General features: G+C 38.9%; 1 protein-coding gene across 2 annotated transcripts in view; it reads left to right on the top strand.

The window, feature by feature from the left end:
* ABHD18 (abhydrolase domain containing 18) overlaps positions 1 to 17350 on the top strand; it is a 74086-nt gene that overhangs the window by 4705 nt on the left and 52031 nt on the right. For both annotated transcript variants that reach the window (NM_001159805.1, XM_054553436.2), the window contains 3 exon segments: positions 2986 to 3125; positions 12813 to 12921; positions 14231 to 14315. Coding sequence is in view for 1 of the 2 variants with exons in the window: in XM_054553436.2 (XP_054409411.1) it covers positions 12830 to 12921; positions 14231 to 14315 (177 nt within the window). In the remaining variant the exon portion in view is untranslated.

Below are 17350 nucleotides of genomic sequence, written 5' to 3' on the forward strand. Positions count from 1 at the left end.
AAGTGCTGGGATTACAATCATGAGCCACTGCGCCTGGCCAGGATTTTTTTTTTTTTAGGAGACGAGGTCTCACTATGTTGACCAGGCCGGTTTCAAACTCCTGAGCTCAAGCAATCCTCCCTCCTCAGCATCCCAAAGTGCTGGGATTGCAGATGTGAGCCGCCACACCCAGCCTAGCCAGGATTTTTAATTAAATTTTATTTTACTATCATGGATTCCACTTATTGTTATTGATGCCCTGGATGTTACAAAGGAAGATGATGCCCCTGGTTCATTTCATGCCGATGTTAAGAAAATAAGTGGGCCGAGTGTGGTGGCTCACGCCTATAATCCCAGCACTTTGGGAGGCCAAGACAGGCAGATCACCTGAGGTCAGGAGTTTGAGACCAGCCTGACCAACATGGAGAAACCCTGTCTCTACTAAAAATACAAAATTAGCCAGGCATGGTGGCGCATGCCTGTAATCCCAGCTACTCGGGAGGCTGAGGCAGGAGAATTGCTTGAACCCGGGAGACGGAGGTTGTGGTGAGCGGTGATCGTGCCATTGCAATCCAGCCTGGGCAACAAGAGTGAAACTCTGTCAAAAAAGAAAGAAAATAAGTTACCTATGATATATTGCAAAATGCAGTTGCTCATGCTTGTAATCTCAGGACTTTGAGAGGCTGAGGTGGGAGGATTGCTTGAGCTCAGGAGTTTGAGACCAGCCTGGTCAACACAGCAAGACCCTCATCTCTACAAAAAATAAATTAGGCTGGGCGTGGTGACTCACGCCTGTAATCCCAGCACTTTGGGAGGCCAAGGTGTGTGGATCACCTGAGGTCAGGAGTTCGAGACCAGCCTGACCAACATGGTAAAATACCGTCTCTGCTAAAAATACAAAAACTAGTCAGAAGTAGTGGTGCATGCCTGTAATCCCAGCTACTTGGAAGGCTGAGGCAGGAGAATTGCTTGAACCTGGGAGGTGGAGTTTGCAGTGAGCTGAGATCGTGCCACTGCATTCCAGCCTGGGTGACAAGAGCCAGACTCTGTCTCAAAAAAAAAAAAAGAAAGAAAGAAATTAGCCAGGCAAGGAAGGTGGCCTGTGTGCCTGTGGTCCCAGCTACTCTAGCAGCTGCACTGGGTGGATTGCTTGAGCTGAGAAGGTTGAGGCTGCAGTAAGCCATGATTGCCCCACTTGCACTCAAGCCTGGGCAACAGAGCAAGACCCTGTCTCAAAAAAAAAAAAAAAAAAAAGACAATGAAGTCTTGCATTCCAATGACATGCCACTGTTCTATTGTACTTTAATAAATGTATGCAAAAGATATATTGATGCTGCATATTTTAACAATTCCAGAAAGACCCAGGGAATAAAATAATTAAAATTATCACCTAGAATTATCTTCCCTCATGCCATAGCACCCCCACCCCCCGCCACTCCCTGAATATATCCAGAGTTGGCTTTTTTTTTTGAGACAGTCTTGCTCTGTCGCCCCGGCTGGAGTGCAGTGGTGTGATTCTGGCTTACTGCAACCTCTGCCTCCCTAGTTCAAATGATTCTCCTGCCTCGGCCTCCTGAGTAGCTGGGACTACAGGCGTCCGCCACCACGCCCGGCTAATTTTTTGTATTTTTAGTAGAGATGGGGTTTCGCCGTGTTAGCCAGGGTGGTCTCAATCTCCTGACCTCGTGATCCGCCCACCTTGGCCTCCCAAAGTGCTGGGATTACAGGCGTCAGCCACCGCACCTGGCCTAAGAGTTGGCATCTTATTTGGAATATGTAACACTAAGCAGAATTTTGGTAAAGAATAATCTATTCCATTTCCACTCCAACTGGGTGTACTTGAGTTCCCAATTCTGACACTAACCACCTAGAATTAATTCAGAATCCACAAGTTAAGGGCTCAGTTCTTCAGATGCACTTCAGGGGTCTCCAGGCCTCTCATCCTTCTGACCAACTTGGTTAAAAATTTGGGAGTTCCTGAGAGCCCTGTGGGTCTATAATTTGCTAGAATGACTCAGAACTCAGGAAACAGCTATATTTATGATTATTGGTTATTATAAAGGATACAGCTCAGGAACAGCCCAATGAAGAGAAACATGAGGCAAGGTATGGGAATGAATGTGGAACTACCTGGCCTCTTCCTATGGACTCAGGGAGCATCTCTTTCCCAACGCACCAAGGTGTTCATCAACCAGAAAGCTCCACCAAGGTTTAGCGTCCAGAATTTTTACTGGAGTTTCATTAATAGGCATGATTGATTGAATCTTTGGCCATGTGATTGAACTCACTTTCCAGCTCCCTTCCCCTCTGTGGAGGTCAGAGGGTCCCAAAGTTCCTTTCTGGTGGCCAGCCCTGATTCTGAAACTTTCAGGGGGCCCACAGGGAGTTGCTTGTTTAGCATAACAGACACTCATCACTTAAGAAATACCAAGGGTTTTAGGAACTTCATGCCAGGAGCTGAGGTCAAAGACCAGATACACTCTTTTTTTTTTTTTTTTTTTTTTTTGAGACAGAGTCTCGCTCTGGCTAATTTTTGTGTATTTTTAGTAGAGACAGGGTTTCACCATGTTGGCCGGGCTGGTTTTGAACTCCTGACTTCAAGTGATCCACCCGCCTTGGCTTCTCAAAGTGCTGGGATTACAGGCGTGAGCCACCGTGACTGGCCCAGATATACTCTTTATTATTCCACAGTGACATGCCCTCTACGAGAAAAACACTAGTCAAGCAGTTTAAATATATACTACATATACTTACATGATTGTAATTGCACTAAAGTAGAATATATATATAATGAAGACAACATTTCAGAAGTTGGTTTGCCTTTTACCATTTGTTTCATGATTAAAAAACAAAATTCTAAGAGGCAAGTGTTTTTACTTTGTTTTGGTTTTTTTTGTTATTGTTTCTGACAAAGGTGTTAAGTGAATGAAAATATATAAACATGATTTAGACAATCTTTTCTCTCCCCTCCCCTCCCCACTCGTTTCCTTTCTTTTCTTTTCTTAGACCGGGTCTCTGTCACTCAGGCTGGAGTGCGGTGGTGTGATCCTGGCTCACTGCATCCTCTGCCTCCTAGGCTCAAGCAATCCTCCCACCTCAGCCTCCCGAGTAGGTGGGACTACACAGGCACACACCACCACGCCCGGGTAAGTTTTGTATTTTTCGTAGAGACAGAGTTTCCCCATGTCACCCAGGCTGCTTTTGAACTGCTGGACTCAAGCAATCCTCTCACCTTGGCATCAAAAACTACTGGGATTACAGATGTAAGCCACCACGCCTTGCTGATTTAGACAAACTTTCAAAATTTGCTGATAAACAAATGTTTATTCAAGTCTGTGGAGTTTGGGTTTTTTTTCCCCCTTACTGGTAGGAAAATGTGAAGAAAGTAAGTAACACCTGGTATTGAGAATGTCAGCCCAGATACTCTACTCAAATGCTGAGAAGTACAATTGTTTCTCTCAGTATAGCAGTTTCTAAGGTGGCCCTCAAGATCCTCAAATTCTGATGTTCATATTTTTGTGTGATCCCTTTCCTTGAGTTTGGGCAGAACCCATGATTTGCTTTCTAACCAGGCATATGGCAAAGGTGACTGGCTGTCATTCCCATGATGACATTATGTTATATGGCAAAGGTATGGCTCCTGTGGCTCACACTTACTTTCCTGCTGGCCTTGAAGAAATAGCTGCCATGTTGTGAACTTCCTATGAAGAGAGCCATGTGACAGGGAGCTGTGGATAGCCTCCAGGAGCAGAGGCTGGCCTCTGGCTGATGAACAGCAAAAAAAAAAAAAATTGAAGCTCATAGTCCCACAGCCACAAAAAAAAAAATGAATTCTGCCTTCAACCTGAGTAAGCGTGGATGAAAATGAAGCCCAGCTGATACCTTGATTGAAGCCAGATGAGATTCTGAAGCAGAGAACCCAACTAGGCTGGGTTCTTGGAAGGTAATCCTCAAGGAAAAGGGAAGAAGATGGAGGAAACAAACTAGATGCAAGAGATTTGTTCTTCAAATTATATTCTTTAAAGGTCTTAGTTATTAAAAGCTTCCAACGATTTAAATTATGCAATGATCTTTTTTGAAGAGAATATTAACCTTAAGTTCTGTTTTTTTTGGTTTTTTTTGTTTTTTTGAGACAGTCTTACTCTGTCGCCCACACTGGAGAGCCACAGCACTATCATAGCTCACTGCCACCTCACTCTCCCGGGCTCAAGCTATCCTCCCACCTCAGCCTTATGAGTAGCTGGGACTACAGGTGCACACCACTGTGGACCACTGCACCCAACTGTATTGTTTTTGTGTGTGATGAGGTCTCACTCTGTCACCCTGGCCTGGAGTGCAGTAGCATGATCTTGGCTCACTGTAGCCTCTGCCTACTCAGTTCAAGCAATCCTCCCACCTCAGCCTCCTAAGTAGCTGGAACCACAGCCATGCGCCACTACATCTGGCTAATTTTTTGTATTTATTGTAGAGATGGAATTTCACCATGTTGCCCAGGCTGGTCTTGAACTCCTGGGCTCAAGTGATCCACCCGCCTCAGCCTCCCAAAGTGCAGGATTACAGGTGTGAGCCATGGCATCTGGCAAGTTCTGTTCTGAGATAAATAGTGAGCTACTTCTGGCTGGGCACGGTGGCTCACACTTGTAATCCCAGTACTTTGGGAGGCTGAGGAGGGTGGAGGGTGGATCACCTGAGGTCAGGAGTTCGAGACCAGCCTGGCCAACACAGTGAAACCCCGTCTCTACTAAAAATAACAAAAATCAGCTGGATGTGGTGGTTGTCGCCTGTAATCCCAGCTACTTGGGAGGCTGAGCCAGGAGAATTGCTTGAACCCAAGAGATGGAGGTTGCAGTGAGCCAAGATCACACCATTGCACTCCAGCCTAGGCAACAAGAGCAAACACTGTCTCAAAAAAAAAAAAAAAAAAAAAATAGCAAACTACTTCTGCTTACTGACAAAGTTGTCAAAAGGAAAAGAAAGCATCAATTTATTTCCCCTCAAAATTTTATTTAGAGACTGAACCCCAAATTCTATTTTGTTTTCTCAGTTTTTTTTCTTGTGGTAAAATACAGTAACAAAATTTACCATCTTAATAATTTTAATTCTATAGTTCAAAGGTAAGTACATTTATATTGTTGTGCAACCTTATCACCACCATCCATCTCCAGTTTTCATCTTGCAAAACTGAAACTCTATACCCATTAAACAATAGCCTCCCCCTTTTCCCGTCCCACCAGTACTGGGCAACCATCCTTCTACTTTCTGCTTCTATGAATCTGACTACTCTAGGTATCTTGTTTAAATTGAATCATACAATTTTTGTCTTTTTGTGGCTGACTTATTTCATTTAGTGTAATGTCCTCTGAGTTCATCCATGTTGTATCATATGCCAGAAGTTCCTTCCTTTGTATGACTGAATATATTCCTATTGTGTGTGTGTTTGTGATTGTTTGTATGTACATACTTTGCTTATCCATTCATCTGCCGATGGACACTAAAAGCTCCCCCCTTTTATGTATGTATTTATTACCTAGGAAGTGAAGAAGCTTCTGCCAAATTCTAAATTTTATGGAGGAAAACAAAGCATGGCTGATTAGATAACTAGTGTTTACTTTAGATAGAATATTAATTTTAGGTCTACTTTATGGCATATAGAATTTTTTAAATCAATATTTCTATTATATTTATGCCCATTTTATAGGGTTGGGATAATTTACTTATTTATTTTACTTTATTTTATTTTATTTATTTTATTTTGAGACGGAATCTTGCTCTGTCACCCAGGCTAGAGTGCAGTGGTACAGTCTCGGCTCACTGCAAGCTCCGCCTCCCGGGTTCAAGTGATTTTCCTGTCTCAGCCTCCTGAGTACCTGAGATTACAGACATGTGCCACCACACCCAGCTAATTTTTGTATTTTTAGTAGAGATGGGGTTTTGCCATGTTAGCCAAGCTGGTCTTGAACTCCTGACCTCAAGTGATCCGCCTGCCTCAGCCTCTGAAAGTGTTGGGATTACAGGCATGAACCACCACGTGTGGCCTGTAATTTTAATGTAGTGATTTATAGTTGTATCTTTACATTTATAACATTAGTGTTATATTTGTGTCATACCTGTGATTTATTTGATTTTCTAACCCAGGGGTCAGTAAGCTATGGCCTGTTGGTCAACCTGCCTGTTTTTCTATGTCTTTCAAGTTAAGAATAGATTTTACAGGTGAACATTTGTACCCAATTTCATTATGGGGTACTAACTTTGAATCTCAATTAAGCAAACGCCCAAGAAAAAAAAGTTTATTCTTCTCATTAATTATACATTACAAAAAATTATACTCAGTTATTTTTATGACATTTTGAATTTCCTCAATGAAAAAAATGTGACTCTGAAATGAAAAAAATGTTATCTGAAATACCTACATAATATCCTTAATTTTGCCTCTTGTCCTACAAGGCCTATCAAGTTTGTGGAAGAACTTTGCAGGGTCTCTCCTCTAGTCTTTTTATAGCATTCTTTTCAAATACTATTTGGAAACATATTAAAATGGAAACTAAAATTTTATGTTTATATCATCTATTTATTGTTTTTCCATGAGGAATTCTACTAGGTATCCTACCAGTCATTGGATATACTTAGTATAAGTTGTTTTTAAAATATCCTTTAGCCAGGCGCGGGGGCTCACGCCTGTAATCCCAGCACTTTGGAAGACTGAGGCAAGTGGATCACAAGGCCAGGAGATCAAGACCACCTGGCTAACACGCTGAAACCCCATCTCTACTAGAAATACAAAAAATTAGCCGGACGTGGTGGCGGGCGCCTATAGTCCCAGCTACTTGGGAGGCTGAAGCAGGAGAATGGCGTGAACCCAGGAGGCAGAGCTTGCAGTGAGCCAAGATCGCACTACTGCACTCCAGCCTGGGCGACAGAGTGAGACTCCATCTCAAAGAAAAAATAATAATAATAAAAATAAATAAATAATAAAATATCCTTTAGTTTTTGTGCACCTTAAAATCAGTATTTTCTCCCAATTAGGTATATTATTAAGGCTGTTTTGGAAAAATGTTATTCAGATATAATCAGAAATCTGTTTAAAAAAAAAAACGAGCTGGGCGTGGTGGCTCACGCCTGTAATCCCAGCACTTTGGGAGGCTGAGGTGGGTGGATCACCTGAGGTTGGGAGTTTGAGACCAGCCTGACCAACATGGAGAAACCCTGTCTCTACTAAAAATACAAAATTAGCTGGGCATGGTGGCGCATGCCTGTAATCCTAGCTACTTGAGAAGCTGAGGCAGGAAAATGGCTTGAACCTGGGAGGTGGAGGTTGCAGTGAGCTGAGATCATGCCACGGTACTCCAGTCTGGGCAACAAGAGTGAAACTCCATCTCAAAAAAAAAATAAAAAATAAAAAAAATAAAAAATCTGTTTTAAAGACAGTTATAAAAATATTTAGGATAATACAGATTGAAAAGCTTACTCCTATAAAGGTAGTAACATGCATAGAACTTTCTTTATGATTTTTCATCTTGGATTTCTGATAGGCTTAACTTTGAAGAAATTAGAGGAGTGGCATAGTATAGTAGAAAGATGCATATTGCATTACAAACGAATAAGTCTCTGCTAAATGTTTGATGTATTCATTTGCAATTCTAATACAAAACTTACTGGACAGAAGAAACATTTAGAATAAATTTTTTTTTTTATGAATTAGTAATAAGCATCTAGGTAGAAAATACAAAGAAAAGGAATCTTATGGTAGTTATCACAAATACTAAATAATTTATTAGTAGCAGAATGTGTGTAGTAAAGATACTTAAAGGATAGCATAAACATTAACTGAGAAACAAAACTGGATTAATGAATAAATAGGTATATCTCTTGATGAGAAGACTAAAACTCACAATGCTATCGAGTTAATATATGGATTGAACACTCTATAATTACATTGTCAGTGGTGTAGTTTATAAGTCATGATATAAATTGAATATGTATGGAAAACTCATTGTAGAATTTTAAACATGAAAACAACAGTTGTAGTTAATAAGAGCTATTTGAAAGAAATTTAAAACAATATAGATTTTAGAACTTAATCCAAGTTTATGAAAGACTTCTAGATTTTTATTTTTGAAAATTTTTGTGGGTACATAGTAGATGTATGGATTTATAGATTTCTAGATTTTAAAAATACGAATTAGAAAACAGTAGAGAGAAAATGTTCCTGGAAAAATGGTTAGTAAAGAGAAGAAAAATACTCCATTTTACAATGACCGCCAATGAGAAGAAGGAATTTAATATTTTAAAGAACTAAATTTGAATACTTTTACAGTGTATTGAGGAGTTCTACTGGATGTGATGAGATGGATTGGTTGATTATATAAACATTTAAGCATATCGAATACATGTAAATATAATTTGTAAAATTAATGGAATGGTAGAAGCTTTTTGCTATAAATCTGATAAAGACTTAAAATCCCGATTCTGTACTAGGTGTAGCACTTAAATTTTCAAAGAACTGTTTAAGTGCCTTCTATATACTAATTTAAATTGCATACCAATTATTTGAGGTAAGTATTATCATTACTTCCATTTTACAAATGAATTACAAAAAGGCTAAGTGACTTGTTAAAAGTCTTATAGTAAGAATTTGACCCAATTTGGCTCTGGAGTCTGTTCTCTTAGCCACAGTGATATATCACATGTTAAATACAGATGCTCCTTAGCTTACGATATAGTTACATCCTGATAAACCCCATTGTAAACAGAAAATATTGTTAAGTTGAAAATGCACTTAACACTCCAATGAACCCACTGTAAAGTTGAAAAATTTTAAGTTGAACCTCTGTAAGTCTAAATGTTCCTCAGTTTATGATGAGGTTACGTTGTATAAATTCATCATAAAGTTGAAACATCAACTTTATGGTAAGTATGTAAGTCAAACTGTTTATTCAAAGTAAATGTAAAATAGCTAAATGTAAACAACCTACAGAATCAATAAAAAACAACTGAAACAAAATATTTATCATAATAATAAATATAAATGTCCTAAATTTACCTGTTAAAAGAAAAAAATGAGGTGGATCTGTATACCCTGAATTTGAAAGAGCTTTGCAGCTGTTTATAAACAAGAGGAGGAACAGCACTGAAAAAATAATTAGTAGTTACTCTTTTCCAAGTTTAAAAAACACCAAAAAAGGCTGGGCACGGTGGCTTATTCCTGTAATCCCAACACTTTGGGGAGCCGAGGCAGTTGGATCATGAAGTCAGGAAATCGAGACCATCGTTGCTAACATGGTGAAACCCCGTCTCTACTAAAACTACAAAAAATTAGCCGGGCGTGGTGGCAGGCGCCTGTAGTCCCAGCTACTCGGGAGGCTGAGGCAGGAGAATCATTTGAACCGGGGAGGCGGAGCTGGCAGTGAGCCGAGATTGCGCCACTGCACTCTAGCCTGGGCGACAGTGCGAGACTCTGTCTCAAAACAAAACAAAACAAAAACACCAATGGATGGAACAAGGTATTAAATGGATAGAACAAGGTATTAAAATATTAACAATGGCGGCCGGGCGCAGTGGCTCACGCCTGTAATCCCAGCACTTTGGGAGGCCGAGGTGGGTGGATCATCTGAGGTCAGGAGTTTGAGACCAGCCTGGCCAACATGGCAAAACCCTGCCTCTACTAAAAATATAAAAATTAGCTGGGTGTGCTGCCGTGTGCCTGTAATCCCAGCTACTTAGGACACTAAGGCAGGAGAATCACTTGAGCCAAGGAGGTAGAGGTTGCATTGAGCCAAGATTGTGCCACTGCACTCCAGCCTGAGCAACAGAGTGAGACTCCATCTCAAAAAACAAACAAAAAAAACCAATGGGAGGAGACGAAGAAGTGATGAAGAGAAGTTTCTCCACTTTATAAAATTTTTATATTGTCTTAATTCTGCCAAAAATGTGTTACATTACTTTTGTAATTTTTTAAAAAGTATGTGCAGTGGCTTAAATGTGTCCCCCATAGTTCACGTGTTGGAAACATAATCCCCAATACAATAGTGTTGGGAGGTGGGTCCTAATAAGAAGTGATTAGGTTATGAGGGCTTTATCCTCATGGATGGATTAATGGTATTATTTTGGAAGTGAATTAGTTATCTGGAGAGTGGGCTTGCTATAAAAGTGAGGTCAATTCTCTATTGCTCTCTTATGTGATACCTTCCACCGTGTTATGATGCAGCAAGAAGGTCCTCACCAAATGTTTACCCCTCAACCTTGGACTTCCAGCCTGCAGAATTTTAAGAAGTAAATTTCTCTTTATAAATTACCCAGCTGGTGTTGCTCTGTTACAGCAACACAAAACAGAGCAAGACAGTGTGTGTAGGTAAATAAGTAACATCAACAAGAAAAAGATCAGAAAGAGTAGAATCCAAACTGTTAGCACTAGATATGCGTGAAAAGCAAAATTAGAAGTGATTGGAAGGGGGCCAGGTACAGTGGCTCACGTCTGTAATCCCAGCACTTTGAGAGGCCAAGGCGGACGGATCACCTCAGGTCAGGAGTTCAAGACCAGCCTGGCCAACATGGTGAAACCCTGTCTCTACTAAAAATACAAAAATTCGCTGGGGGTGGTGGTGAGTGCCTGTAGTCCCAGCTACTCAGGAGGCTGAGACAGGAGAATTGCTTGAACCCAGGGGACGGAGGTTGCAGTGAGGTTGGGATTGTGCCACTGCGCTCCAGCCTGGGCAACAGAGCAAGACTCCATCTCAAAAAAAAAAGAGAAGTGATTGGAAGGGGATTATTTTCCCCATTTTTACTATACATACCTTCGTATTGTTGAATTTAAAAATTTTACAGTGAGCATTTTTTAATTTAAAAACAGAGTATGTAATTATTTTTTCTTGCCTTTCCCTTATATGAATTATCTGTACCTGTGCTTTACCCACTGGGTAGATAATTTTCAACAAATTTCATTGGAACATAGTAATGAAGATTTCAAGGGGTGTATGATTTTAATGAGATTTGCAATTTAAAGACTTGGGTGCTCCTTTTCATGTAGCTATTGGCTTAAATACTTACAGTCTCTAACTTATGATGGTTTGACTTGACCACAGGTTTGTCAGGGTATTAAATGTATATTCCACAGATGATTTTTTTTACTTATAATGGGTTTATTGGGATGCAATCCCATTGTAGGTCAAGGAGCATCTGTATTTTTGGTACCTCTTCAAAGATTTTTTTAAATTACCAGAAGAGCCCTTTAGTTGTTACCACATTGCCTTGTTTCATTTTCATCGTAGTGTTATCTTCTACTCTTACTTATTTTGATAGTTAGATAGATTTTTTAAATTTTTAATTATTTTTCCTTCACTAAAATATAAGATCAATGAGAACAAGACCATTCCTTGTCATTTTTGTGGCACAGGGCCTAAAATAATGATTGGAATATAATAAGCAGTTAATAAATATTTGTTGAATGAAAAAAATCATGCATATTCTTACAAGTGCAGGAACTTATTAACCCACCCAGGGATGGTTCATCTATGGTGAACTGCACTTAACACTGGATGGATGATAATTTATAGGAATCTAGTAATTAATACCAGTTTATGCATAGTGGTAGACACAAATAGTATAATAACAAAACTGTATATGCAATACATTTTTTTGAACGTTATTGTGTCAAAACCCCACATTTATCAAAGAGCCATTGAAGAGCACATGGAAACTGGGAAAAAGAGAGATGGGTGCTATTAAAAAAACACTTAATCCTATACTCTGGCTATACGTTGTCTTGTCTGACAAGTACGTTAGCTAGTAAATGTTTCTTCTTGGTACTGAGAATTATGAGAGGCAGTATGAAAGACTTGGTTTTGCTGGTCCAACCATAAAATCAACTTAAATGCCAGCCCAATTGGTGGTGGGTTACATTCTATACCTAGGCAAACAGAGGAATATTAAGTTGACCTTGCAGGTTATTAAAAAATGAAAAAGTAAAAATAGAAGATAAAAGGGATGGTTTCAAAAAAAATCTGAAGCAATGGATAAGTACTTCTTAAAGCCCATTGATGGAAATGCAGATTTCCTAAGATCTGAGAAAAAAATAAAAAACAATTGAAAAAGGAAATGCAGATTTTCATTTTTCATTTATTTAAGTAGAGTAAACCCTGAATCTGAATCAGGTTTCACCCGCAAATCAAAACGATACCATTCAGTTTGACAAGATAAAGGTAGATACTTAAAAATCTTTAGAAATATTTGAGAAGATAGATAAATGATATAAAAGTAGTAGCAGTGATTATTTATTATTTTTCATTCACTGTAGTATAGTAGAGGAGAGTGTAGTGTGGTAGTTAGATGTTGAGCTGTGTGCCTGGGATTGAATCTTAGCTATGTTTCCCACTAGCTGTGTGACCTTGGGTAAATTATACTCTCTGTGCCTCAGTTTTCTTGTCTGTGTAATTGGGATAATAAATCCTTCCTCAAAATTGTTGGTAGGTTTAATGAGAACCTGTGTGTGTGTTTGTAGTTCTTAAAATAGTGGTGCCTGGCAAATAATACACTATCACATATTATCCCCTACTATTTTTATCCAGCAAATAGAGGGTACTTATTTCAGCAACTGTACTGAGGGTGGGAAGATCCTACCCTGGAGAAATTCACAGTTTAGTGAAGTTCAAAGTTGTACATCTTCTCTATTTTCAACTCAGCTCTTTTTTTCCCCCAAATCTTGTATTTTGTTTCTAAAGGAATTAATTCAAGTCTCAGTCTTTAATTTTACATGATAGTCAAAGAAATGGTTAGAAAATTGACCTGCTGCCTTGAAACAAGTAAAATATTTTAAAGCCATTTAAAATTTTGTTTTATAGATGCTTGTTTGCTACTGATGGGTGTGAGCAAGTTAGATATTCTATACCGGAGACTTCTCCTAACAAAACTTTTTATCAGAGGATGGGGAAGGCCAGAAGACCTCAAAAGGCAAGCAATTTTTTTTCCTGAATACTTGGTCTGAATTTGTTGTTTTAATGAACATTTAAAACTTTGTTATAAAATTCCTTACTCTCAAATACAGAGCAATTGTCCAGCAAATTAAACATTAAACTATGTAAAATGTAATTATTTCCTTTTTACTTTTGTCTTTTTAGTTATTTCTCTTAAATTTTAGCCCATATCATAAATTATACTGTTTTAAAAATAATTCAGATTTTTTAAATAGAGAACTCTTAGAAACACAGAGTAGATTTTTGAGTTCAATAATTATTAAGCTGATTAGAGTTGTACATAGTTTCCAAGGATTGAGTCGTCTTAGATAACCAGAATTTGTAATGACTCTAAAAGTGGAATACTCTGTAGCTCATAGGAAAATCTGGACTTAAGAAAATTAATTTTCAGCCAGGATCGGTGGCTTATGCCTGTAATCCCAGCACTTTGGGAGGCTAAGGTGGGTGGATCACGAAGTCAGAAGTTCCAGATCAGCCTGGCCAAGACAGTAAAACCATCTCTACTAAAAATTAAAAAATTGGCAGGGCATGGTGGCTCACACCTGTAATCCTAGCACTTTGGGAGGCCAAGGCAAGCGGATCACGAGATCAGGAGTTCGAGAACAGCCTGGCTAACATAGTGAAATCCCTTCTCTACTAAAATACAAAAAATTAGACGGGCGTGGTGGCGGGCACCTGTTATCCTAGCTTCTCGAGAGGCTGAGGCAGGAGAATTGCTTGAACCTAGGAGGTGGAGGTTGCAGTGAGCCGAGATCGCGTTACTGCACACCAGCCAGGGCGACAGTGCGAGACTCCATCTCAAAAAAAATTTAAAAAAATACAAAAATACAAAAATTAGCCAGGTGTGGTGGCGCATGCCTGTAATCCCAGCTACTCGGGAGGGTGAGGCAGGAGAATTGCTTGAACCCGGGAGGCAGAGGTTGCGGTGAGCTGAGATCGCGCCACTGCACTCTAGCCTGGGTGACAGAGCAAGACTCCATCTCGAGGGGAAAAAAAAAAAAAGAAAGAAAGAAAATGAATTTTCAGGATTGGTGCCTTTAATTTTGAGTCTTGTATGTATTAATTACTTTCTGAAAAATATATTTTCTCACATTTTTCTGAAAAAAGTGTTCAGTTTGGGAAAAAACAACAGCCTAATCTCTTCAGTGATCAAAATTAAATTTTAATATGGTTTATGAACTGGATTTGCTAATTTTTAATTACTGTTAATCAGTCTCAATTATAATGTGCTTAGTAGGTGATATAAAAGATTAATTTTTTCCTTTTTGTCTTCTTTCCCATAATAGACTCTTTGAATTCAGAAAGATGATCGGAAATCGGGAAAGATGCCAGAATCTGGTTTCAAGCGATTATCCAGTACACATTGATAAGGTATTCAAATGAGAGAAACGCAGTTATAGGAATTGTGGTTTGACATAAATATGTCTAAGAATAATTACATATTGGAGTATAACAACAATAAACACTAAAATATGAGTGCAGTATGGATTTTTCATTTCATATTTAAAGAATACTATTTGTGGGCCAGGTGTGGTGGCTCACGCCTGTAATCCCAGCACTTGGGGAGGCAGAGGCGGGTGGATCACCTGAGGTCGGGAGTTCAGACCAGCCTGACCAACATGGAGAAACCCCGTCTCTACTTAAAAAAAATACAAAATTAGCCGGGCGTGGTGGCACATGCTTGTAATCCCAGCTACTCGGGAGGCTGAGGCAGGAGAATCACTTGAACCCGGGAGGCGGAGGTTGCAGTGAGTCAAGATCATGCCTTTGCACTCCAGCCTAGGCGACAAGAGCAAAACTCCGTCTCAAAAATAAATAAATAAATAATACTATTTGTGCGTTAACTGGATGTTTTTAATAACTACGTTCACATATATTGGGAGCATATGTTTATTACTTGCCTAAATATATAGAGAAGTATTTAGGCTGGATATTTCTGGATTTCATTTTCTGTCTTTAGGCTCAGGAGGGTTAAACTACTCAACATTACAGAACAATAGTGAGTATTAAAGGGGAATAATCTAGTTGGAGAATCAGCACATAAGAAATTATTAGCAAACAACTGTTAAATAACACCAGGAAAAATATTATGGGATACAGTTAATTCCTGAGAGAATGGTAGAAAGAAAATGCTATAAAATTAGAGAAGGCAAGGATGTTTTTGAAATCTTTTTTTTTTTAAGGAGGCACCTGGTTTTCTGTAAAATATTTCTAGGTTTATGTAATTGCATAGTTTAAGGTATTGTTGGAGAGAGGATACAAATGGGCAAGTTTCACACATCCCTCAGTCGCCTTCAACCAAAGTAACTGTACTTGCATCTCGTATGTTTTGGATATCTTTAGATTTCTCTTTTCAAAAGAGTTCGACTGCTAAGAACAAAATTTTATAGATTGAAAACTCCTCCTCTACATCATAGAAGTTCTTTCTGTATCTTCTGAATTAATAACATTTCTCCCTGACCCTCAAATTTTGCTAAATATTTTTATCTTCTTTATTTTTTTAATTAAAAAATTAAACTTAAAACAAAAAAACTTAAAACATACCAAGTTAAAAAAAAAATCTCCTTTAATCTCTGCCACTTTCCACCACCTAATTCCATTTCCCTCCCAAGAGTGAATTGCTGTTAAGATTTTGGAATGCATTCTTACTGATCCACTACCCTTAGTTTTTAAAAATTGAGATAAAGATATCCCAGCACTTTGGGAGGCCAAGGCGGGCGGATCGTGAGGTGAAGAGATCGAGACCATCCTGGCCAACATGGTGAAACCCCATCTCTACTAAAAAAAAAATACAAAAATTAGCTGGGCATGGTGGCACATACTTGTAGTTCCAGCTACTCGGGAGGCTGAGACAGGAGAATTCTTGAACCCAGGATGCGGAGGTTGCAGTGAACCAAGATCGCGCCACAGCACTCCAGCCTGGCAACAGAGCTAGACTCCGTCTCAAAGAAAAAAAAAATTGAGATAAAATTCACCCTTTTACAATATACAATTGAATGGTTTTTAAATTATATTACCAAGATGTGCAGCCATCAACATTGTCACTAATTCTAGAATATTTTCATTGTCCTAAAAAGAAACCCTATATCCATTAGCTGTCACTTTCCATTGCCTCTTCCCCCACCTGCTGGCTATCACTAGTCTACTCTCTGTCTCTATGGATTTGCCTAATGTGGACATTTCTTATAAATGGAATCATGCAATATGTAGCTTTTTTAGTCTGGCTTCTTAGCATAATGTTTTCAAGGTTCATCCATGTTGTAGCATGTGTCAGTACTTCTTTTTGTTTTTGTTTTTGTTTTTACAGCATCAGAACATTCAAGAAAAACTTTATCCTTTTGTATAGCTAAATAATATTCTATTGTGTTGTATACCACAGTTTGCTTATCCATTCATAAATTGATGGACATTTGGGTTGTTTTCACTTTTTGGCTATTATAAATAATGCTGCTATGAATACTCAAGTATGAGATTTTGTGTGAACATGTTTTTAGTTCTCTTGTGTATACTGAAGAGTTTAATTATTGGTCATGTGATGATAACTCTAAGTTTAACTTTTTGACGAACTGTCAAACTGTTTTCCAAAGTGACTATACTATTCTATATTCCCACCAGCAGTGAATAAACATTCCAATTTTGCCATACTCGCCAACCTTGTACTTGTCCGAGCCATCATAGTGGGTATAAAAGTATTTCCTTGTGGTTCTGGCTATGCCCTAATGACTGTGAGGCTGAACATCTTTTCAAGTGTGATTGGCCATTTGTATACCTTCTTTGGAGAACTGTCTTTTCAAACCCTTTGCTCCTTTTTACATTGAGTTATCCATCTTTTTATTGTTGGATTGTATCTTGTTTAATTTTAAAATCCATGTTATGTATAATAAGTGTAATTCTAAAATTGTTTATTCTTACCAAGTTGCCAGCTATCAGAACACTAATTTGTTGCATTATTTTTCCCTTTAACATTAGTTTGTTCTGCTTCCTTTATTAATAATTAATAATGGGCTGGGTGCCGTGCCTCACACCTGTAATATCAGCACTTTGGGAGGCCGAGGCAGTGGATTATTTGAGGTCAGGAGTTCGAGGCCAGCCTGGCCAACATGGTGAAACCCCGTCTCTACTAAAAATACAAACATTAGCTGGGTGTGGTGGTACATGCCTGTAATCCCAGCTACTTGGGAGGCGGAGGCAGGAGAATTGCTTGAGCCTGGGAGGCGGAGGTTGCAGTGAGCCGAGATCATGCCACTGTACTCCAGTCTGGGCAACAGAGTGAGACCCAGTCTCAAAAAATAATAATAGTAATAATAATGTATTAGTTTGTGCTGCTGCTTTATCAAATAACTTATTCTTATAAAATACATAAGAGGGTTGAGTGCGGTGGCTCATGCCTGTAATCCCAGCACTTT

Source organism: Pongo abelii, chromosome 3, assembly GCF_028885655.2.
Source record: "Pongo abelii isolate AG06213 chromosome 3, NHGRI_mPonAbe1-v2.0_pri, whole genome shotgun sequence".
Taxonomy (NCBI): Eukaryota; Metazoa; Chordata; class Mammalia; order Primates; family Hominidae; genus Pongo; species Pongo abelii.